At 40.4% G+C, this 23,615-nt stretch overlaps 2 protein-coding genes across 4 annotated transcripts; both read right to left on the reverse strand.

Moving 5' to 3' along the window:
• Nucleotides 1-12: 12 nt before the first annotated feature.
• ogfod1 (2-oxoglutarate and iron-dependent oxygenase domain containing 1) lies at nt 13-15,719 on the reverse strand. Of its 2 annotated transcripts, none has more exons than XM_080781797.1 (13): nt 15,506-15,719; nt 13,085-13,230; nt 12,461-12,507; nt 10,941-11,041; nt 9,647-9,763; nt 9,446-9,537; nt 7,793-7,921; nt 6,827-6,940; nt 6,072-6,151; nt 4,785-5,053; nt 3,530-3,658; nt 2,154-2,212; nt 13-1,678 (listed from the first exon to the last, which is right to left on the reverse strand). In XM_080781797.1, the coding sequence occupies exons 1-13, from the start codon at nt 15,660-15,662 to the stop codon at nt 1,514-1,516; spliced, it is 1,605 nt and encodes a 534-aa protein (XP_080637923.1). In that variant the 5' UTR covers nt 15,663-15,719; the 3' UTR covers nt 13-1,513. The 2 variants fall into 2 exon arrangements, with proteins under 2 accessions (XP_080637923.1, XP_080637924.1); XM_080781798.1 differs by having other exon boundaries at nt 13,159-13,230; nt 15,506-15,657.
• Nucleotides 15,720-16,579: 860 nt separating this feature from the next.
• On the reverse strand, nt 16,580-23,410 carry nudt21 (nudix hydrolase 21). 2 transcript variants are annotated; one of them, XM_080764152.1, is made up of 7 exons: nt 23,126-23,410; nt 22,219-22,419; nt 21,874-21,937; nt 21,470-21,559; nt 21,251-21,326; nt 19,902-20,016; nt 16,580-17,004 (listed from the first exon to the last, which is right to left on the reverse strand). In XM_080764152.1, the coding sequence occupies exons 1-7, from the start codon at nt 23,245-23,247 to the stop codon at nt 16,983-16,985; spliced, it is 690 nt and encodes a 229-aa protein (XP_080620278.1). In that variant the 5' UTR covers nt 23,248-23,410; the 3' UTR covers nt 16,580-16,982. The 2 variants fall into 2 exon arrangements, with proteins under 2 accessions (XP_080620278.1, XP_080620277.1); XM_080764151.1 differs by having other exon boundaries at nt 21,467-21,559.
• Nucleotides 23,411-23,615: the final 205 nt, after the last annotated feature.

The following is a 23,615-nucleotide window of genomic DNA, read 5'->3' on the forward strand; positions in this document are numbered from 1 at the left end:
ATCCAAAACTTTTAAGACTTTTTAATACCTAAAAAAAGAGAAAGAAATCAAATCAACAAATTGGTCAAACATTGACCAAATTGTCAAATAATATAAGAAAGAGGCAAACATTCTGAAAATAGCCGATAGCCGAGTGATTTTTACAGAATGAATCTGTGGAACCAAGTCAAACTAAACTGAACGTCTCAACTCCATGTTCAACCATAGCCTACCTACCAACCTCAGACCATCAGATAAAAAGGAGAATTTTTGTTTTTCAAGGGGGGGTACACCAAATTTGTAACAAAGTAGAACAAATTAGAACATTTCTGTATTCTGGTGGATTTGGGGAGTTTATATATAATATATCAGGCTTTACGAACATAGGATCCATTAAAAAAAAAAGAAGCTAAAAGTACAGTAGATCTACAGAAATTGATTTGACGACTGAAGCAATACAAGAGCCATCTTTAATAATAACCACTAATTACTTAAAAAGTGACTATCTCTTCATAATTGCATTCAATTACAATTTAGATACATGAGTGTTATGTGTAGGCCTACTACACTGTATGTGGGACTGGACTTTATCCAGACATAGCCTAATATAGGCTACTGTACATGAAAAGCAAGAGTAAAAGAATAGCGGTGCGTTCACGGGCAGACGCAAAGATACAGTCTACCATTCATTCTCAATGGAAGCCAGCGACATGACGATGCAAATATAAAGTCTACCATTCATTGTCAATGGAAGCCAGCGACATGACATTGCAAAGATACAGTCTACCATTCATTGTCAATGGAAGCACAGCGACATGACGATGCAAAGATACAGTCTACCATTCATTGTCAATGGAAGCACAGCGACATGACGATGCAAAGATACAGTCTACCATTCATCGTCAATGGAAGCCAGCGACATGACGATGCAAAGATACAGTCTACCATTCATTGTCAATGGAAGCCAGCGACATGACATTGCAAAGATACAGTCTACCATTCATTGTCAATGGAAGCCAGCGACATGACGATGCAAAGATACAGTCTACCATTCATTGTCAATGGAAGCACAGCGACATGACGATGCAAAGATACAGTCTACCATTCATTGTCAATGGAAGCCAGCGACATGACGCAATGATACGGCTGCTCCACACTTGTGGTCTTTGCGTCTGCCCGTATGAACGCAGCATAACATTCCCACTCTTTCATTGATGAGAGAGAGAGAGAGAGAGAGAGGTTTGACCGGGTTGACCGCCACGCAAAAAAGTGTGAAATCCCCCAAACGCAGGAGAAGCGCAGGAGAAATTCTGGCACAGGAGCAGCACAGGAGAAATGGTCAACTAAAAGGAGTCTCTTGCAGAACGCAGGAGGGTTGGCAGATAATAGTGTTCAACCCCAATTAAAATATGATTATTTTATTATTTATTTATTTATTTTGGGGGGGTCGCCTGAAACTGTTGAGAACCACTGTCGCGGGTGGAGGAGAGGTCTCACGAACGACGATGTCAACCAAGTGTTAAAGACAGTTTTTTTATTCATAATAGACAAAAGAAAAGTCATAATGTTTTCTACGGGAGCCCGCCTTGTCGGGCGACTGAACGGAGCTTCTGTGGTTGATGTGTTTGACAAACTTGAGCGTCTCTCTGTCTCTGTAGACCAGGGCCAGTGAGTTGTCCTCGGGATGAACTGTCAGGAGCTGTACGAGTCAAATCACAACAACGCACCATGAGCACACACACACAGGGGCCATTTATACCGTCATATACTCATGGATTAAAGCTAAATGAAATCTCACAAATGAAAAAATGCTGCTAGGGCCAAGTCCTAAATATGTAATTTGTGAAACAGCGTGAAATGAGTCACCACACGCTGGCGCCGTGTGTCCTACGCACTTAACACGATATGTAAAATTACAATGTTTTGGTAGGTGTTTTTTGATGCAGGACACGAGACATGCTGATTTCTATGGAATCAAATTACTATAATAATCAAACATTCTTCTGACATTTTCAAGATGTTTTGACAAGCAAATGTCTAAAATAGTGTCAATAGATCTGCAAGCTCACAAGGCATTGTGAATGAGTTTTTTTGTGTTGTTCTTTTTAGATTTGTATCTTCACAAATAGTGAAAATGTTGTGCATAAAACAGGGTTCAAGTGGGTCACACTCACCTCCTCATCTTCTTCATTAGCGACATAAGACGTGAAGCCTCCAAACTCTGGTTGCCAGTCTAAGAGAGAAACAATGTTCAGGAATCATATCATAATATAATACAGTAGTTCTTAAACAAACCAGAAGAGATGATTTACGTAAGACAATAAATCAAAAATGATATATACAAGCTCACATACTGTATAACTAGCCCATTCTGAACGGGAAATCATTTTGGTGTTATGCTTTAGCTATTGAAAAATAGCAGATCTACAAGCTCATAGTGCGCCACCGAGTGGCGCTCTACGAGCTTGTAGGTCTGCTATTTTTGAAAAATCGAAGAACGACTGACATTTTTAGAATCTGATCACAGGTCAGAATGGGTTAATCAGACCAGTGTGTGTCCAGTGGAAACCTCGTATGAATCTGATCTCAGGTCAGAATGGGCTAGTACATCTGTATGGTAAGAAGTAGGTCGGGAGTGGCTTATTGTCGGCATCAGCCGAGTCTGTCCCGGTTACAGTGCGCTAGACCGCTGGGAGATGGATTGCCACACCTACCATCAGCAACCACGACTTGCCTCAACCCAAGCACCCGTGCTACTCATACACTGCATTGGCGGCACCCGGGATCGAACCAGTGACCTTGTGGTCCAAAGGCGAGTAATATTAGATTATACAACAGTAAGACGTCAACTACATTTTATTATAACTCAGATATTTGCTTTTTTTAAATGGCCTGTGTACCCACTATGACCAAAGATGTCCCTAGACAATCGCTAGCCTAGTAATCCTCTCTGGGAGAGCAGCGAAACTCAGCCAAGCTGAGTTTCGATTTGATTTTTTATTATGGGTTCCATCATGCTTGTTTACACGGCTAGATGGCTATTTCAACCAATGAGATTGCTTCCTCGAAAAGACCCGTTGTATAATACAATATAACTTATACTAGGTCTCATAGTAAGTGCTCACTGCGTTCGCAACAATATGTATGGTAGAGCATGTTAATACAATAGAATATATTATATATATATATATTATACAATTGGGGTGCCCAACATTGGGGTGCTCATAGCGTGCCACCGAGTGGCACGCTACGAGCTTGTACTAGGTCTGCTATTTTTTTAAAGTCGTGAAAATGTGGTGCAAATCTTTCAATATATATTTCATAGCGAACATTTTAAACTAAAATATTGGCTTCTGGGGGGTCCCTGGAACGACCTATTTTTAGATGGGGGTCCGTGGCCCAATAGAGATCATTTTGGGGGTCCTTGACATGAAAAAGGTTGAGCACCACTCAGAAAAATGTTAAGATTTTGAACCTTTTTTTTATCGACCTCAGTCAAAAATGGGTTAAGACATGAAGCATGTGAATGGGTGATTGTCGCAGAACTGACCCGTACAGCCAAAGGGCAGGATGAGGTCCAGAGCGTACTCTGCTCTCGCCGCCTCTGCGTCGTGCAACAACGTGTAGTCCCCGTGGGACCACTGACGGAGCTCCCCCGAGCATTCTGGAACACTGGGCTCTGAAGAGGGACACGGACAAACAAACAAACACACACACACACACACACACACACCGCCAGTACATATAAGCACTAAAGCAGATGTATCTATTTTTTTCCTACCAAGGCTATTATGTCCACCTATACACTGGCAGGCTAAATCTCATTTTGCCCCTCCTCCTATCCAGATTGGAATCAGATTGATACGATTTGATCAAGTCTACCACTGCAAAAAAAAGGAAACAGATTTTTTTTTGTCGATCAAATTTGAAGCACATTCCTGTGTGGTTTGAAATGAGATTCACATGTCTCGGTCTGGATAGTCGGGGACACTGAAGCCTGACTTATAATTATAATATATTATACGAATCACGTATATGACAGTGTTGCTCGCCAGACACGTGTCACATCGTGACACGTTATGAGCTTGTAGACCTGCTACCTTTGCTGAGAATATAAATTAAGCATTACTCACACCTATGTTGTTATGTCATTATTAGCACATCAACCAATGCAGATTTAGGCTGACCAAATAAACAAATACAACCTGATCACTTGCAAATAACAAGTGTGGACACTGGACTGTCAGTCCTGAAGATCCGATTTGCCTGTATTGTCACGTTGCTGGCTGCTAGATCGGCTATTTGACGTTATTTGTCTTCTCGTATGCTTCACGTGAAACCTAGCATTCCTATCCTTTTAGTTTAATGTTCAGCGAAAATAAATCTACAAGAGCTAGTTTATGGGCTACAACAGGGGGTCCTATAGAGCGTCGCAGTCCCTCCCCCTTTCAGAACGACGCCGCGGACAAAGCCAACTCGGATCGTGACAAATCATGACAATGAACACAATATTTTGGGCCGATCAAATCATTAGATTGAAGAAAGCAGGAGACAACACTATTTGTTTTGGGGGACTGCGACGCTCTATATGTGGCATGCGCTTGGACCACTCCGACAGCGGGCGCCACAGATTTGTTTAATTTTCTAACGCAGTTCTTATATGAGGCGATCTAAAAATCCCCCTTTGGGGATTACAATGCAAATAAGAAAGCACAGGAGCCTGTGGACTTAGCGCCCCTCTACCGATATTGACATCAGACTTCCGTGCTCTCCATGACATACCGTAGTAAGTGCTCAACACAAACCTTTGTCTTTGGTTTTACTTGATGATTGTGGATTTGTCACAGACCCCGTGGCTTCTCCGTCCCTGGTGTAGTCATCTTGCTGTTCGCTCTCCTCCTCCTCCTCCTCCTCCTCCTCTTCCTTCACCTCTTCGTCATCGTTAGGACAGAGGTAGTGCAGGCTGAGTCCCGTGAAGTTGGACAGGAGAAGGAAGAAGGATTCCGAACGCAGCAACTCCCAACACTCACTCACACACGGAGGCAACGTATCCAGCGACGCAGTCTCGTAGCATCTGAATACACACAAATAAGCGTGTTAATAAATGTGTTAAAATCTGTAATGTACAGTTAAACCCATTCAGACCTGAGGCCGATTCTACAAATGTCTTCTAAAGGCGAACAGTTTTCTGGAAAAGCTCATGTTGCTATACCAGTAGTGCTGAAACTGTTTCATGTCAATGTACCCCCAACATTTTGTGTCTTTGGCCGCAGACGCCCATCTGGAAATATTATTGTTCCAGGGACCCTGGAACAAATGTTGACTTTAAAAAGAATATATATTCAAAGATTTCCTGAAATCTAAATGTCATACCAATCCATACAATGCACAGAACTGGTAGTGGGGCTGGCCGGCTGGGCGATATGGACAAAATCAAATATTCTTTACCAAATAGTAAATACCTCAAAATGGACATCATTGAGATGATTATGTTGGGGATCAATAGCGATGCTTTCACAAAGTATTTACACAATGAGATTATATTTTATAAATAAGCATCAGTAATGACTATGTAATAACTAAGTGGGTAGAGACAAATTAGAATAGAAGCGCTAGAACAGTCAAGTACGTTGAGTCGTTGACATCACTTTACTGTACAAATCTTGAATTCAATTTGAGAAAATTCAACAAAAACATTGATCAAAAAACTACTTTTTGATAGAATTATTTCAATATATTAAACTGTGGAGAGAAAGAAAAGTTTAAATAATGAACAAAGAAGTAAATACACATGAACTGAACTTTATTTAATTAACCACTTAAACCCTATAAAAAGCATTTCAAATAGATACGTATCTAATCTAGATATGATATAACATTTTTTAAATGTTCAAAAAACACACTGGCTGGCTGCATAATAATTGCTGGGAACAGTTCGGTGAACTGTGACCTGTGAACAGACCCTACAGGGTACAAGCAATCAATATCCATGTGACCTACAGTACCCAACTTGACACGCTGTCAATTCCACTTGGTAATAAAATAAGATAAATATATTCATTAGGAAGATAAAAATGAGTGAAATGTCTCACCGCTTATTGGGGGGACCTCGTCTCGTCCACTGGACGTCAGCTGACTTCAACGCTTCGCTCACCTCCATGAACTTCTCCTCCTGATGGTGACAGAACCCAGGTTAAAAAGGCCAAACACCCACGGTCTAATAACTCCACATTTTATTGTCACAGTAGTAGTAGTAGCTCTTCACGGGTCCCCCTGATGCCAATCCGGATCCGTGATTTAAACCATAATCACTGGAACCCGGGTCGGTACCAGGGTCCATTACCTCGGACCTCGGGTCTGTTTAATCATTATGTAGAATACCCGATACGAGAAAACCCGTGCTCAACTTGCGACGGGCATTGCCCCTATTGAGTGGAGTGAAAGATGAACTGAGTTTCTAAAATAAATAAAATATTGAAGTTTAAATTATTTTTGTTTATTAATTATAATGTATATAATTAGTAATGTTCATGATAAAATACCACAATTATTTTCGACTCTTTTTTTTTTTTTTTTAACAAGATTTTTTCTTTTTTTTATAGATTTGTATTATCGCGAGAACGATGGCTTAGTACCAATTATTGCATTGCAACTTTTCAGAAATAGAAAGCCTGCCGTTTCTATTAGCTTGGATTCCCCCATCGATGAGGTGAACTGGTGGACGGGTTTCTGAACTGCCCCACAGCCCTCCCATGAGACACAGACCATGCCGTTTTATCATGAACATTTACAGGAGAGACGGCAGAAAGACGAGAGAGAGACAGAGAAAGGTGGGGGAGCAATTTACCACGAGGAAGTTCTTCAGCTGGATCTCAGAACTGTCCTCAAACTCCCCCTGGATCTGCTCCTGGTAGCAGATATCCAGGTACGTTGGGTTCACCCACTCCAGTAGCAGTGTCTCCTGTGCAAACACCAACCAACTCATGAATACATCATACATACACATTCGCATGCATTAGAGCCCCGACCGATGCCAGATTTCTGGGTCCGATCGGGATGTCGGAGACAGCAAAATCTTGAAAACAATTTGATTTTTTTTTTAGATTTCTTAAGGGAATCATTGTTTTTAAGTATTTATTACACTTCAATATATGAAGAGAACAAGCAAACAAGTGAATATAAAACACACGTGACATAAACTGAACTTTGAAGTGGCGTGCACAGACATTTTGAGGGGCAGGTGCTCAAGTGAAAACAGCGGGTGGAACCGCCGGCTGCTTTAAATAGTGTGTGAGATTTATAGATTTTGGGGCCATAATAAGTAATATATTAAGACGCTTTTATGTCACCATGGGCCACATACTGTACACTGTACAAAACAAAAATAAAATGAACAAACAAAGAACTTTCAAATGGACACTTTTGCTGTCCATTTGAACGTTTTGAACTCAAATGAGCACCACTGACATAGAATTTTCAGAAAAATGTTTAGGATTCAGATTTTTAGAATCGGCCCCAGGTCTAAAATGGGCTAGAGTCTCAACCTGAATCCGTTTGACCCATTTTGCGCGGGAACCCCTTTTGGTGTTAGCATCATGTCGTGCTTTAGCTATTGAAAAATAGCAGATCTACAAGCTCATAGCGCGCCACCGAGTGGCGCGCCACGAGCTTGTACGTCTGCTATCTTTGAAAAATCAAAGACACTTTTAGAATCTGATCTCAGGTCAGAATGGGTTAATAATGTAACTGTCAGGATATAATAGATGTTTTTTTTTATCTGATCTCAGGTCAGAATGGGTTGAAGTAATCTTACGTCTCTCGGTAGGTGAGGGCTCCTGGGGACGGGTGTCTCCACGTGGCTGGCGGGGCGCTCCAGAGACGGCCCGTGGAACCAACCGCTGAGAGACAGGCGACACTTGTCCTCCGACAGGACCTCTGCCACCTGGAGCACGTTATGATGACACAAAACTAGGCATGTAACGATATATCGTATATCGCGATATATCGATATTATATATTCTTTTAGGGGGGGGCTAGTGTGTGATAAGAAATGTCAGCTGTAATCATATTCACATGATTTTGGAGAGAAATGAGACAGTAGAGGCCTGGAGAGAGGGGAGCTGTATATGTGTCTGTGACTGTGACCAGGTGATGGTCGTTATTGATGCTCATTAATACATCAAGGAAGGCAATTATCTTTGCAATGTAGTTAAATAGAAATTGTGAAAAAAGCTAAAGATAAAGATAAATCATTAAAAAAAAAACTGGTCATTTGTCTGGAAAATCATTGTGTTGAAAATATCGTGAAAAATCGTATCGTGAACCTCATATCGTGATACGTATCGTATCGTGAGTTGAGTGTATCGTTACATGCCTACACAAAACCCACAGGCTTAGAAATAGATTCCGTCGGGTGGAAACCTCATCATATGTCCAAAACTCTTTACTTTTCAGGATTCAAATTCAAAAGTAGCAGATCTATACAACAAGGCCAAAACTCGAGCTTTTGCGGTTCTGCTATACTTTTGATGCTTTCATGGGATGGTGTCGCAAGATCAAGTGAAGGGGCGTTAATTTACGAGAGGAAAAAAAAGAAATCACAAAAAGTTAGAATATGGAGATAAGAGAGGTTTTCTGCCCGACACAGACGATGTACTGTACTCCATCGAGTTAACCCATTCTGGGAGGGAACCCCTTTTGGTTTTTTTAAGAATGATGTTGTACTTTAGCTGTTGAAAAATAGCAGATCTACAAGCTCACGAGCTTGTAGGTCTGCTATTTTTGAAAAATCGTGAAAACGTGGCGCAAATCTTTGAATATATATTCTTTCCGAGCGAACGTTTTTAACTCATATCTTTGCTTCCGAGGGGTCCCTGGAACAACATCTTTTCAGATGGGCGTCGGTGGCCAATTACATATCATTTTTGGGGTCCTTAACATGAAATATTGAGCACCACTGACATAGAAACAGAAATGATTTATACGACATTTTTTAAATGTCGATGTCAGGCCAAAATGGGTTACGGTACTACTCCAAAGTGTTTTCTTTTAGATTTTTCCTTTCGCTCTGCTACATTTCCAATAGAAATATATTATACTTTCCTAGGAAGGGACTCAAAAATACATGTTATGAATTAACCACGTAAACTCTATTTCAAATATAGTGGAAAATATCCGATCTACAAGCTCACGGCACAAACGCATCATGAGCTTGTAGATGTGCCATTTTCACTATGATTGAAAGTTTCAGAATATTCCTATTTTGAAATATTTTGGAAAATGTACTTTTGAATGCGTGAGTATTTTACTCATGAGTATGCTTTGTCCACCACTGCATGTACACTTGGGACTCCCCAAGTGTACCTGAAAAAAGGGTGAAGTACGCGCAGGCGCAGCTAACTGTAGCGTGATGTCATATTTATGTAAATGAATTGAGTTTTTATTTTGGAAATGGAAAGGCTGTTACCTTGTGGAAAGATACTGGTGAAACTTCAAAGAGGATCAACGTGTTCCAAGATGGCACGAGAGACTTGGCTACACTCTCTGGCTGGTAGTGACCTGACAATAGACACACACACACAAATCTTGGTATACTGCTCTCTTTAACGCGCACATGCACACACACACACGCACACACACGCACAGACACACACACAGTGGCACTCACTGTCTGTGGTGTACAGGTCCAGGGTTCCCCCATCGCTGGTGTTCCACGGAGGGACGAGGTATAAGATAAATGCTACACGCCGGTCCTCCAGTTCATCATCATGGCACAGAAGCACATCTAGAGGAGATTATGTTCACAAATCAATGGAAAGTGATATGGCTGTATATACCTCTCTGACTGGATCTCCAGTTGAGAATTTCATATTGTCGCTGTCAGGTTGGAAACCTCTTATCTCCATGTTCTTTCGCGTAAATTAACGCCCCCTACTTGATCATAATACGGCATCACACGAAAGCATCAAAAGCAGCAGATCTGCAAGCGCGAAGCGACGCGTTTCTTTAGCTTGTATAGCTTTTGAATTTGAATCCTGAAAAGTGACAGTTTTGGGACATTAGGAGGTTTCACAGTTCCACCTGACGGACACAATGCAGTCCCAACTTTAGTAGTCTTTCGGGGGCTGTTGGGACTGCGATTCCCAGAATTCAGTTCAAAAGCTAAAATACGGAAGTGCCGCTCCAAAAAATAAGCGCCTAAAGATATTTTGGAAATTAACATTCTCAGAAGTGTATTTTATTTTTTACTTTTAAATATATAAATAAATACTTGGTGTCTGCGTCATTTTAGCACTAGTGATTGGGGGCAGAAACTACTGCTACTAACTATTAAAAATAAAGTTTTACATGAATGTGGAATGGTTATTGTGGAAAATATGCTAGTGAAAGACTATATCAAAAATAACTTTTGTATAATTGGAAAACAATTGCCGGTACACAGTATCCAATGTTTTTTTTATTATTATTATTATTTTAACTTCCTGGTTTTAGTTTAAAATTACAGCTGTCTGCTTTCTATTTGCTCGCAAGCTTGGGAAATGTGCATAATAAGGACCTAACGGTATGTATGAATACATAAACTTTGCATACACTAGTAAGTTCAAATATTATAATCTTTTGTGATTTTTGTGATCAATTTTGTGATGATATTGTGGGGATCGTGCGGACAAAACTATTCACAAGATGTGTCTTTATTTTTCTAAATAATAATCAGTAATGCCTATATAATAACCTAAGTGGGTAAAGACAAAGAATAGAACAGTCGACAGGTACGTTCAGAAAACTTCACTGTAATGCAGCCTTAAAAACCAGGAGCAGGCCACACTTGTAGTTGTCATTCGCCACTATGATGTCCAAAATCCCACACAATACCTAGTTTCATAACACAATATCATTCAGCCCTAAAGAACTAAGAAGTGTACACTAAATAAGTAAAAAGCCAAACTGTTGACAGCGCTCACCGGTATACTGGTACTTGGCACAGGAAATATCCACTGTGTTCTCCAGATCAACCCCCAGGACTTCTGCTAGCCAGCATCGGAACTGCCCAAACAGTGCTGCCCTGTGATGGGACAGAAATGTTTATCCAGACAGACTTTATATTACCATAACGAAACATTCTTGGGCCTAACCTAGACATGTCGTGACTCAAATATCTTTATGTTAAGGGTTCAACAGGCCAGGGACCGATTTTTTGTGAAGCTTGCTTATCCAGTTATCCACGGGGCCGTTAATATTCGCTGACGGATTATGCAGAGAGGGGATAGGGGGATATGTATGACTCAAATAAAGAGGAAGCCAGGTTCCATGCTAGGAGAAGCATCACCATGCTACAAATACATATCACTCTGGGGGTCCTTGACATTAAATAGTTTGAGAACCACTGATATAGAAGAATATCAGATTTATATATCAATATCAGATTTATATATCAAAAATATCAAAATGTTCAGAAAAAAAACATGATTTAAAAGACATTTTGGAGAATCTGTTCTCAGTCCTAAATGGAAAAAATAAAAATAAAAACAATAGCAGATATACAAACTTACAGCAAGTCACTTTGTGCTACTCTGCGAGCTTGTACATCTGCTAGTTTAGTCTGGCTAAAGCCAGACCGAATCAGCCGTTGGCAAAACAAAGTGACCACACGACAGTGTGATTTGAGCACCGGCGTAGGGTCCATTGGGCCAGTCAGTTTAGTGCTGGGCCCAATCTGACTTCGAAGAGAGGCAGTGAGCTTGTAGATCTTATTCTAATAAAATATACACTCACTTGATATTAAAATTTGTATATTAGTATATTTAGCAAGTCAAACAAAAACAAGGGAAATGGGCAAATTAGGGATTAATTAGTGGAGCTCTGAGATGTGTGCGATGAAGGTGGAGAGACGATGTTATTCATGGAGGTTCTCTCCCTCTCCACTTCTGTCCTCAATCCCCCCCTATTCCTTCCATCCATCCCGAACCCACACAATGAAACACGAGAGGTGAAGAGAGTTCCTCTCTCGTGTGTCATTGTGTGGGTTCGTGTCCCATCAGTGCAATTGTAATTAACACACTGTAGGCCTGCCACTAACTCACCATCCGGGGACCGGCTCCCCTGAGTTTGTGTGTTTCCCATCTTGCAGGTTTCCATGGACTGTGATTACGAATGGCCAGCTGCAGACCGGTGGTGTGATCACAGACCAGGCATTATTATAAATTATTTACTTTGAAAACCTGCATATCCGTGTTAAGTCACGCCTCTTCTAGTTAATGGAGTTTTTTGTTGGCTCTGTCGCGAAATTGGTTGCTCATGGTGGGACAATGTTGGGTCTCTGCTCTATAACGTAAAGTGTCTTGAGACAACTTGTTGTGATTTGGCACTTTATAAAATCAACTTGAATTGTAATGGATTTCTTCTCCTGAGATGGTAGGTAAAGTAGGACAGGCTCGCAAGTAATGTACATACAAACAAACAGACAGACAGTAAGATATTATACCTCAAGCCTGTGATGTGTGGTTCCGTTCTCTTCTTCAAATCATCTGACTGTTAAAGGAAATAAACAGAAGACATTATACAACAGTGTCATTACTGGTCCACGGCAATGAAATTATGTATTTTGGTTTAGCCTTGTTACAATTATCCAGCCCTGATCGCAATAATTTGGGCTAATAATTCTGCATTATCTTTAGTCGTTTATTGATTCTGTATAAAAACAGCTGGATAGAATGAACAGAAGTGTCAAATTTCCATTATGATTTCCATGTCGTTGTCCACGCTCTTTAGTTTCAATAGTAATATAGGGCAAAACATTTCAAAATTGTTGACATTTTTAAATGTTCAAAAAACGTCAAAATTGCCAGAATAGATTATCCTTAACTTTGTATGGATATGGTCTGTTTTGGTGATAAGTATATTATTTATTTTGTTTATTAGTAATGTCTGACAATGACCTTCGATGACAATGACAGTCATTGATTTATACATATTTCAGTTATTTGTCATATCTGCCCTGTGAAAAAACATCCGTGCATCAATGTTCCAATGTTCAAACTGGCAAAAACACAATTAATCATCAACTAAAATGTCATGATCGTGACAAGCCTACTCGGGCCTAGTGTACCTGTTTAAATTTGTACAAGTCATTTGACTTCTCATGAAAGTTGAGGTCTAGGAGTTCTCTCTGCAGGTTCTCACCAAAGGTCTCATTGCTGATGAAGTTCTTGATGATGCAGTGAGGGAAGGGCTGGCAATCCAACTCCAGGTTCCCTGCAAAACAGTGTTACATCAAGTTAATTTGCGCAGCAATTAAAATGGGATATGATGCCTGAAAATGTTTCATAACAACTCTGCAACATGCCCAGACATGCCCTCGGCCTCCCCTAAGGCAAAGTTGATGTAAGGTTCCTTTTTTTTAGCTTGAACACAGGATGAAAGACAAGTCAATGATGATAAATAAAATAAACAATGATTGTCTGATAAATGAATAGCTTACATTTCATATGCACTCCTGACGTTTCACTAGCAAAAAAATAAATCCCCCTCTAATAATAAGATAGAATACATTGTCGTTGTATCCTACTTCTGGCTCACCAGCCAGTCCTACTCCTCCTGCCCAACACTCCCTGCTGACTGACAGGTGCCGCGGCTGCCGCCCTCCCGCCCCTAATTACATCCTGCACATGATTATACATTCATTCTAGTCTCTCGAGACAGACTGAAGGAAAAGAGGGCGCTGGTTTTCCTTTGTTTTGCCAATGGGTTCCCAGATTGCATTCATTGAACTCTGACAGGGGCGGGCGTCTGGGAGATAGTCTAATGACCATTTATTACAATGTCACGATGTCCATCCATCCATCTTCAATCGGTTATCCTTAGTCGGGTCACGGGGGCAACAGCTCCACCAGAGAGCTCCAGAGTTCCCTCTCCAGAGCAACATTAGTAACTTCCTCCTGGGGGATCCCGAGGCGTTCCAAGGCCAGCGAGTCGATGATCCCTCCAAGTGCAACTTGGTCTGCCCCGGGGTCTCCTCCCAGTGGGACGTGCCTTGAGGACCTCCCTAGGGAGAAGCTCGAGAGTCATCCTAATCCTATTCTTAACCAGATGTCCGAACCACCTAAGTTGGCTCCTTTCCAGGCGAAGAAGCAGCGACTCTACTTTGAGTCTCTCTCGTGTTACTGAACTTCTTCTCACCCTATCTCTAAGGGAGATCCCAGCCACCCGTCAGATTTCAAAAGAAGAAAAAAAGGTTGCTATGAATATCAATATAGGAATCAAAATCTGTTTGATCAGTAGTGTAGGCTATATGTTGTATAATTCATATACGGTATATAGATTTCTTTATTTATTACGATTAAACATTGCATACATATACAACGTGTACAATATAGAAACTAATGTTTTTCCAACTCCGGATTTCATCATCCTGTCATTTCTGTCCCAACCCTTAGATATAAAAAATAATCTGATAAAAGGAAAATACCTTTCCTATAACCTAAGCCCCTCCCCAAACTGCTGTGGTCCAATCACAGCTAAGCATAACATGAGTTAGACAAACCTCTCCACCAATAGTATTCCTATATGATAAAACATTGTTTGCTAAAGGTCAATTCAAGTCTTTTGTAAACTATTCTAACCCAGTAGTTTTCAACCAGAGGTCCGGGGACCACCAGTGGTCCTTGAAGGGGTTCCGGGTGTTCCCCAGCTGAATGGAGAGTTGGTAACCAAATGGACCCTTGTAGATCTTTAACTCCTGAGAGTAAGTCCATTTGGTTTCATGTTACGCTCATAAGAGTTACATTATTATAAACATTACATTATTTAATTTACAAGAAGTCTACACAATTTTGATCAACGTTTGCCTGTTATCTCTCCTAATGGTGCCACATCAATACAGCATTGGACATGTGGACATATTCTTTAGTTTTGGGTCTGAGAGGCTAAATGTCATCAAATGGTGGTCCGTGACTCAAATGCTGAATCAATAATGGACCTTGATATGTAATGGACATACATCATTTTTTCTATTTCTCCCAAGTCACAAACAATTATAGTATAGAGAACAAACCATGACAGTACAGCTCTGTTTGTAACCTTACATCACTTTGCCAAACGGGGATACCATGACAGTACAGTACCTGTGTACTTGCACTGTAGGCTATACTGTGTATAATATTCATAGTACTGACCATGGCAGTAGTGTGTAGTGTACGGTGTATAAAATTCATATAGAACTGACCATGGCAGTAGTGTGCACTGTAGTGTGTAGTATAATATTCATAGTACTGACCATAGCAGTAGTGTACGGTACTGTGTGTAGTATAATATTCATAGTACTGACCATAGCAGTACTGTGTAGTGTAGTATAATATTCATAGTACAGACCATGGCAGTAGTGTGTAGTGTACTGTGTAGTATAATATGCACAGTACAGACCATGGCAGTATAGTGTGTACTGTACTGTATAGTATAATATTCATATAGTACTGACCATGGCAGTTGTGTGTGTACTGTACTGTGTGTAGTATGTATCCATAGTACTGACCATGGCAGTAAGCAGCGCCATGAGACCAGGCTGTCTTCACTGCACTCTTCACGTTGTCGTCAGCCAGAATGGAACAAAGTTGAGCGACCTCCTCGCGTTTTTTTCTCCTCTTTCTCTTCGTGTGATCGCCGTCGTCTGGTTGTCGTTTAGAGTTCATGACAAAAAGGCTCTTGATTATTGACGTCCAAAAACACACCGATATGATACTTGACAACACCAGATGGGAAAGTGTGCAGAACGCGAGCTCCGTATGTGTCGCACATGAACTACGTCATCAAGGCGTGTCGCAAAAACAACAGAACTACAAGCCAACAAAGCGTCCATCTTGGCTTGTAGTTCTGTTGGGAAAGGGGAGTCTAATGCTTGGATTATTTTCAATAGTTTGCATGTTGAATTGTCTTAAATTAATGTTGCTCAAACATTTCCATATCATGGACTACCCATTGATATCGATACATATTGGACAGTTATTGCAAATAACATGACATACAAAGAGAATGTCTAAAAGTGGATGCCGAAACCATACATTATCTCATTGGGTTAATTTATAGCCAGCAAAATTGTGAAATTAAACCGTCACCTCATTTTGCAAAGCCCTGAACGCTGGCATACAAAGGATAGTATAGTAGGCTATAATAACAATATAATAAAATACAATTATATGGCTGCCATTTTCAAATGCATTGATTCAAATGGAAAGAGACATGTTTTAGGGAAAGTAGCAAACAATGTGACATATGATTTAGTTGAATTGCTGTATCATTTTCCCCTAGTCCTTTATGTACCTTAAGATAACCTGATGAAGGTCTAAAACACATATGCAACTATAGTCACAACTTCTTGCAAAAACATTTGTAAAGTCAACTGCACCAATGCAACTCCTTGTAACTCTGAACTGCCATTGGGGACAATGGTTGCAAAGAGTTGCATGGCAAATCATTGGTGTGGTTTGGGCTTAACTAGCAAATATTTTTCTTGCATTTGAAGACATGAAGACATGAATATTTTTCTGTCATATACTGAGCTGACAGTAGAGTATTGCAGCATGCACATACACTTTGACCTTTCAAAGACCACATTTTAAATTGATTTATTAAAAAAAAAAGCATAGCATCTTAAAAGAACAGAAATTCGATGTCATGGGTTTGTTTTTCTTTTCTTTTTTACATCAAACACTGCCATCTTCTGTGGGAGCATAAAACCGGACAGACACACTAAGAAATTAAACATGTTTGCTAGAAAACTGCTCCCGTTCCTTCTTCAGATAAAAAACAAAAGAAAGACCACAGACAGTATGTTCTTCCATCAGTAATAAACTTGTCATTTACGGCCCGCATCTCCAATGTAGTGAGGTTCATGTTTAAATTAGGCCAGAGTTTAGTCACCCTTTGTCCATAATCCCGCTGTCTCTGATCGTGACTGGAAAATGCTGCGCTCATAGAGACAGCCAGACACTGCACATATTTTTCCATGCAATTTAGTTGTAGATGAAGTTGAACCTAAGGAAAGAGGGGACACCAAAACATTAACAGGCGTCACATATGCTGTTTTATGCTTTGCACATTTATTTAACTCGGCATGTGCGGTCTTCAGAATGTTTTGAGTGGTGCAACCACTCCTAGAACCAGCGATCCGTCCGTCCCCGTCTGTAGGTTTAGGGTACCAACAGGGGCCGCTGTTTCACCACTCACTTCAGACAGGTCTGATTTTATACCATCATTTGTTCAACTCAATTAATTTCAAGTCATAGTAGCTGTAAAAAAATAAAAAATAACTCACACCTAGATTAAAAAAAACAACATCTATTGACAGGTGCATAGGCAAAACATCTAGTGCACTGCACATGAAAAGAATAACCTGCACACTGCCAAACGTACAACTATTAAGAAGAGAGCCGGTCACAGATTAGTCGCATACCTGAGGAGTCATAGTAGCAACATTGATTTATTTCATTCTTATTCTCAGTATCAACAAGTAGTCTCTTTACCAGGTGCATGGCTCAGAATAATTCATAAGCAGAAACATTCCAACACTTTTCAATAAATTAATTCATCCATATTTCCTAATAAAGTTCCTTTCCAGTTTCATCTCACCTGGACAAAAACTACTGTTCGAAATGTCTAACTGAAAGTACAAGTATCACGTTGCCCAGCCTACTGGACCTTTCTAGAGACTTAAGACAATTTAAGAGACACATGTTGTCCAGTCTACATATCGCTGTTGACGGGCAGAAACCTCCCATCTCCAGATTCTAACTACGGTATGTGGGGGTTTTTTCTCCCCGTAAATGAATGCCTTACTTAATCATACTACACACAAAAGTATCAAAAGTAGCGGATCTTGCAGATCTCGAAAACATTGAGGTATTTCCGTTCTTTTTGAGTTTCAAACCATTAAATTAGGCATTGCATAATTACTAGAATAAATCTCATCATAAAAGTGATTGCACAATCACACACACACATTACAGTTTTAAACGGGTGGCCATAGACAAGAAGTGGCAGAGTGTGTCAGGGAATCAGAAGGTCCAGTGTTTGCCTCCTGGCTACTCTGCTCAGTCTATGTGTCATAGAGTCCCTGAGCAACTTCACACTTAAAACCTTTGCAGTCTCATATGGCACCGGTGAAAAAGGACAGGCACTTTGTTTTTTAATTTAAAACAAAATATACCAGTCGGTAACCTAGGGGTGGACGATAAATATTTGCAGTTCTATACCTTGATTTATACTTTTGTAGAACGACAGTTTCGTTAGCCAAAAAGTATTTTGGTCTACTCTAAATGTTTCGTTAATACTTTTTCTTTTAGTTACTTAATACTGTTACCTTGTAAGGTGGATGAACAAATATCGTGATAATATCATGTCTTGTGATACTGCTTGAAAAATCATTGTGATATTATATTTTTCCATAACGCCCACCCCTACGGTAACCCCTAACTCGTCTCTGTATTAATGGCACTAGACCAGGTTTCCTGGGTCGTTCGCACAAGCTTTTTTTTCGGTTCTTTTGAAAACAAAACGCCTGCGGTCCCTGAGGCTAGGTAAGGGTGGGTGACAATAAAGGTTTTCCGGGCATTTATTAAGTCCCTCTCCAAAGACCATTCAGGGCTCGAAATAGCGATCATTTTGGTCGCAAATGCGCCTGAATTTTAATCTGTGCGATCTCAAAATATAACTGGGCGCACCAGTGCTACTGCATATAATTACTGTAGTGCGACCAAAACGATCGCGACCGAAAGTGTCGCGGGCCGGTTCCCTCCCGCGAGATGATTTAAACTTGTAGAGCATAAAGATCTGAGCATGTCAAAAAAAAAGTAAGTTCCTAGTCCATTCCTGTCCAGAGTTATGATTGTTTAAAGAAATATCTCCTTGGCTTCTTCTACTTCCTCTAACCTCCCGTCAGTCCGTGGACTGATTGGGTGATCAACATCAGCTGGACCTGAGGTCCTCAGCTGTGAGAGACAACAAAAGGGCTCAATTGAATGGAATGTGTGGAGTCACACACACACATTTATGATGACGTTATGAAAATAACTTCTCATAAATATATACAGTAGGCCTATATATATATATATATATATATATATATATATATATATATATATATATATATATATATATATATATATTTTTTTTTACTTCAATCAAAAAGCAGGCCTACATAAAACAAAGGGTTTTGTAGCCATTTACAAATTCAGAAATTATAGCAGAGACAGTATTTAGAATTTAATTATATTTTCAACTGGTTTATTGCCACAAAAATAGCATCTCATACCAACTGGCTTGTAGGCCAGTGGTTCCCAAAGTGGGGTCCGGGGATCCCTAGGGGTCCTCGGTTAAATGATAGTTAGGAACCAAATGGACCCTTATGGGTCTGAAACTCTGAGAGTGTACTACATACTATGGGTAAACCAATTTCACTGTACATTTGTACACTCAGTTAAATTAACTTTGATTTTATGGGTCCCAGAGATAGAAATGGGGAACGGTAGCCTAATTCAGGTCAAACTGGGGGTCCTTGAAATGTAAATAACTGAAAATCACTGCTAGAGCCGTAAAAATCTTCTCATATGGGGGTCCCTGGCATATATTTTCAAATGGGGGTCCGTGGGCTAATGAGTGTCAATTTGAGGGTGCTTGACATGAAAAATGTTGGGAACCACTGCTGTAGGCTACAAGTGTAATAATAATGAATGTAAAAAATCGATTACATATTGGTGCTCGTAAAATTTTGGTGGGTGCTCCTAATTTTTTTCTGGTGCTCCTTCATTCTGAATTTGGGAGCACCAGTGCTACCAAGTAAAAAAGTTAATTTCGAGCCCTGCCATTATAAAAATGTCATGAAAAACCATCACGAAAACTTCACTACACCAAAAAAAAGAGAAGCTTAAATATACCTGCTCAATAGCTGTGGTAGACTGGAGATGATTGGCCCATACCCAGGAGCATTGTCATACAGCTCGAACAGCGGCGCTGCCACCAACTTATAGTTCTTGGGGACAGCAAACAAGGCTACAGGGGGGAAAAGCACAGGCATGAGTGAAAGGGACAGCAAAACCAATTGTAAGCACTCGTCACAAACAACAGTCTTTTACCGGGTGGATGGTCAGAAGAAAATGAAACAAAAACACAAGATCACCAGCACCAAAGTTGTTCCAATACCGATAACGGTATCGGAAAAGCTCCGGTCCAGGATATTATCCACGATCAGTGGTTCTCAAACTTTTTAATTTCAAGGACCCCCATTACTCTCAGGGTTTGAGACCCCCTCAAGGAACCCTGAGTCACTGGACTCACTTATTTATCCTGTGTGTACCGTTTGAGTTCACACTCCTGTTTTGATCAAATTAGACCTGAAAGTGCATTTTCTCTTTGCTAAAGAGCTGAAGAGATGGGAGACCCCTAGCCCCTCTCGGAACCCTACATAAAGCTTTTATGAAATTTGATTGTCGCTTTATATAGGGTTCCTGGCCATGCTAAGATTTTCCAATGAGATTGTTGGAACGCGGATATAAACAAACTCAACCTTTCGTCGATCGGCGCGCTATTACCACGCTTTTTCTTGTGTTCGTTTACGAATGTGCGAACTATAAGTACCTTACATACCTCTGATAAAATCTCCTGTGTCGCGGAAGCCGTTAAGTATTTTTAATCCATGTTTGATTAAAAATGCGCTTTGATTTCTTCTTGTTTATTTACCGTTTATTGTACCGCCTCCCGATGTGCGGTTGGCTTTGCGGGCTACGTCCCTGCCTCTGATCTGCTCCGTCATAACTGTAGCACCACTAGCTAGCCAGATAGGCGGTACAATGAGGTGTCAATAAACAAGGTAGGAAGAAGCGACATTTTTAATCAATCATGGATTAAAAATACTTAACGGCTTCCGCGACACAGGAGATGTGTCGGTATGGTATGTAAGGTACTTATAGTTCGCACATTCGTAAACCAACACAGGTAAAAATGGCGGAAAACCGCGCCGATCGACTTCTCCTTACGTGTTTACATTGTATTTGTGTGTGCGTAACTGGCGGCAGCCCAGCGTGAAACAGGACCCAATGTGTAAAGTAATCAAAGTGTCAGAAACTTTACTACATTTGGGTTCTGCTTGCGGGGCTAGGAGACCCCTATACTGAACTAACAGTGTACGGGGATAATTACTATCAGAATATCGAGCTATTGGAAATTACTTGAACAAAAACATATCATTTGAAGCCATATTCATCCCCCAATGGTCTGATGCACTTACCCTTTTCCTGCAACTGAACAAGGAATAGTTTTTTATGTTCCTTAGGTTTGGTGATGTGTGCTGGAATGTAAGGGTACTGCAAAAACACAACCAGTTCAGAGTTTGGATTAGCATGATACAGTAAGTACAAAATGTGTACCACATGACATTTTGTGCTTAGCATACAAGCAAACATTTAAAATCGGTAAGTAATCAAATAAATCAATCTCATCTGACCACCTGTGGAGGCTCAAAGTTGGGGCGCCACCAGTTGCCAATGCAGTCATCAATCACCCAATCCTGTTTCACCCCATCCTGACGGCCGAGGATCTGACATACAACCAGAATAAATATCATTGTTTATGTCCATCGCCACAAGTCCATATTTATATTTTATTTATAGTAATAATTGAGCTTCAACTGCACACGTTATGTGTGATTCTATATCTGCTGCCATGTTTGTCTCCTGCAACTGTTTCTCAACTTTATTCTTTTTGACCACGACAACATAATTATGCAAATTTGACATTGTGTCCTCGTGTTATAAGACTTTATTTATCTTTCTCTGTTCTTTAAACCATACAACACTTTTCTTGACACTGTTTGGGATCTTGTACAACAATAAAGTAGAAACAAAGTCTTACCTCCGTCATCAGGCGTTTCAGACCTTCCACCTCATCCTCCCCTGGACTCAACTCTCCACCAGGACTGCAAAAGAACATAAGAACCTCTTATCGCCATATTTTAACTACAGCGTCACACAAAATGACAAAAGTAGCAGATCTGCCAGCTTGCGACACGATTCGAGCTTGTAGATCTGCTACTTTTGCCATTTCTGAAATTGACTCCTGAAAGCTAACAATTTTGGACATATGAGGTTTCCCCCTGACAGACGATAACTACTGTCATAAATGCACCGGACAAGTGAATGTTGAAACAATGCACCTTAACCCATTTAAAAGGTCTCAGGTTCAAGACTTTCCACTCACAGTTTGAAGAACGTGGTCCCCAGCTGCAGCAGTAATACATGAGGCAGTCTGTGTTCGTGGACAATGAGGACGCCCTCCACTGTCCTCCTCATGCCCATCTTGTCAAACTCTTCCCTCATCCGCTGGAACCTGGCTGCCACGGAGCTGTCCTTCTCATACAGAGGCTCCTTGGTGCCGAACGTGTAGTTGGTAAGAGGGTATCTGCAATAAATTAAATAATACATGCACATTCATTAACAGAGTCATGTGAAAGAAATACATGTAGCAGAGTGGCTCAGAGCCTCTTTCACACGGTACACACGTTCGAATCCCAGCGTTACACACACACACACACACCCACACACACTCATTAACCCTGTAAAACCCGGATTCATTTCTACTTGCAAAAAAGAGATTTCAACCTTACTACTACGTTTTACTACTAGGACTTATCAGAGGAAATGCAAATGTTATGCACATTTGTAATAATTATTAAAATAATAATAAATTAATAATTTACATTTGGGGGATATCTTTCACAGTAATGAATAATACATTATTACAGTTATGTTACTTACTTTTATCAGGGTTAAAGATCAAATGTCATAGGTTCAAAATTGTTCAAAAGTCCAGAGATTTTTAATTTGTGTGAATTTCAGCCTCTGCGAGGGGTATTTATATGCAAATATCATGACCAATGGCATTGCATTGAACATCAAGGATGACGTTTAGGTGAAAAATATTAATTCAAATATGTTGTATTATTACATGGTTAAAAAGGTCCTTGCAGAGATGCAGACTGATGCGTTTTTTTTAGAAAAACGGCAGTAGCGTAATAAGTAATAAATAAGAAGTATGTCATGTTGGTAGAAATCTTCTGCAAAATGATACTAACAACAATTCTTCTACAACTACTATTATTACTTACAGGTTGATGGTCCTCTCCAGCGTGAGGGGTTTGGCCGGGCCGCTGATGTATTTGTTTCCACCGAACTGAACGGCGCCGCGCGGCCAGCCGGTGGAGGAGCGAGTGGGAGGCACGACCGCCATAATAACAATATGGATTATTAATTAATACACTACAGTTAAGAGTAGTAGAGCCAAGGCGGTAAAAGGGATGGGGGAATATGATCAGAATAACAAAGAAAAACTACACGAGAATGAATCAGGAAACCAACACACACAAAAAAAATGTCGCCGCGTTCCCTTCTTCTTCTTCCTCCTCCACTTCCTTTCCGTTTCCGCTCCAGTGTTGCCAGGTTTTGGAAGAGAAACAAGCAAGCAGGTCTGTGAAATCAAGCCCAAAATAAGCGACTAGGCTAGTAGGAGCAAGCAACTACACTTCAGAAACAAGCCCCCCAAAAACCGCAACCCTAAAACTACCAATATTTACTAAGCAACTTTACAGAAAAATAAGC

The sequence above is a fragment of the Protomyctophum bolini genome, assembly GCF_963924005.1.
Source record: "Protomyctophum bolini genome assembly, chromosome: 1".
Classification (NCBI taxonomy): Eukaryota; Metazoa; Chordata; class Actinopteri; order Myctophiformes; family Myctophidae; genus Protomyctophum; species Protomyctophum bolini.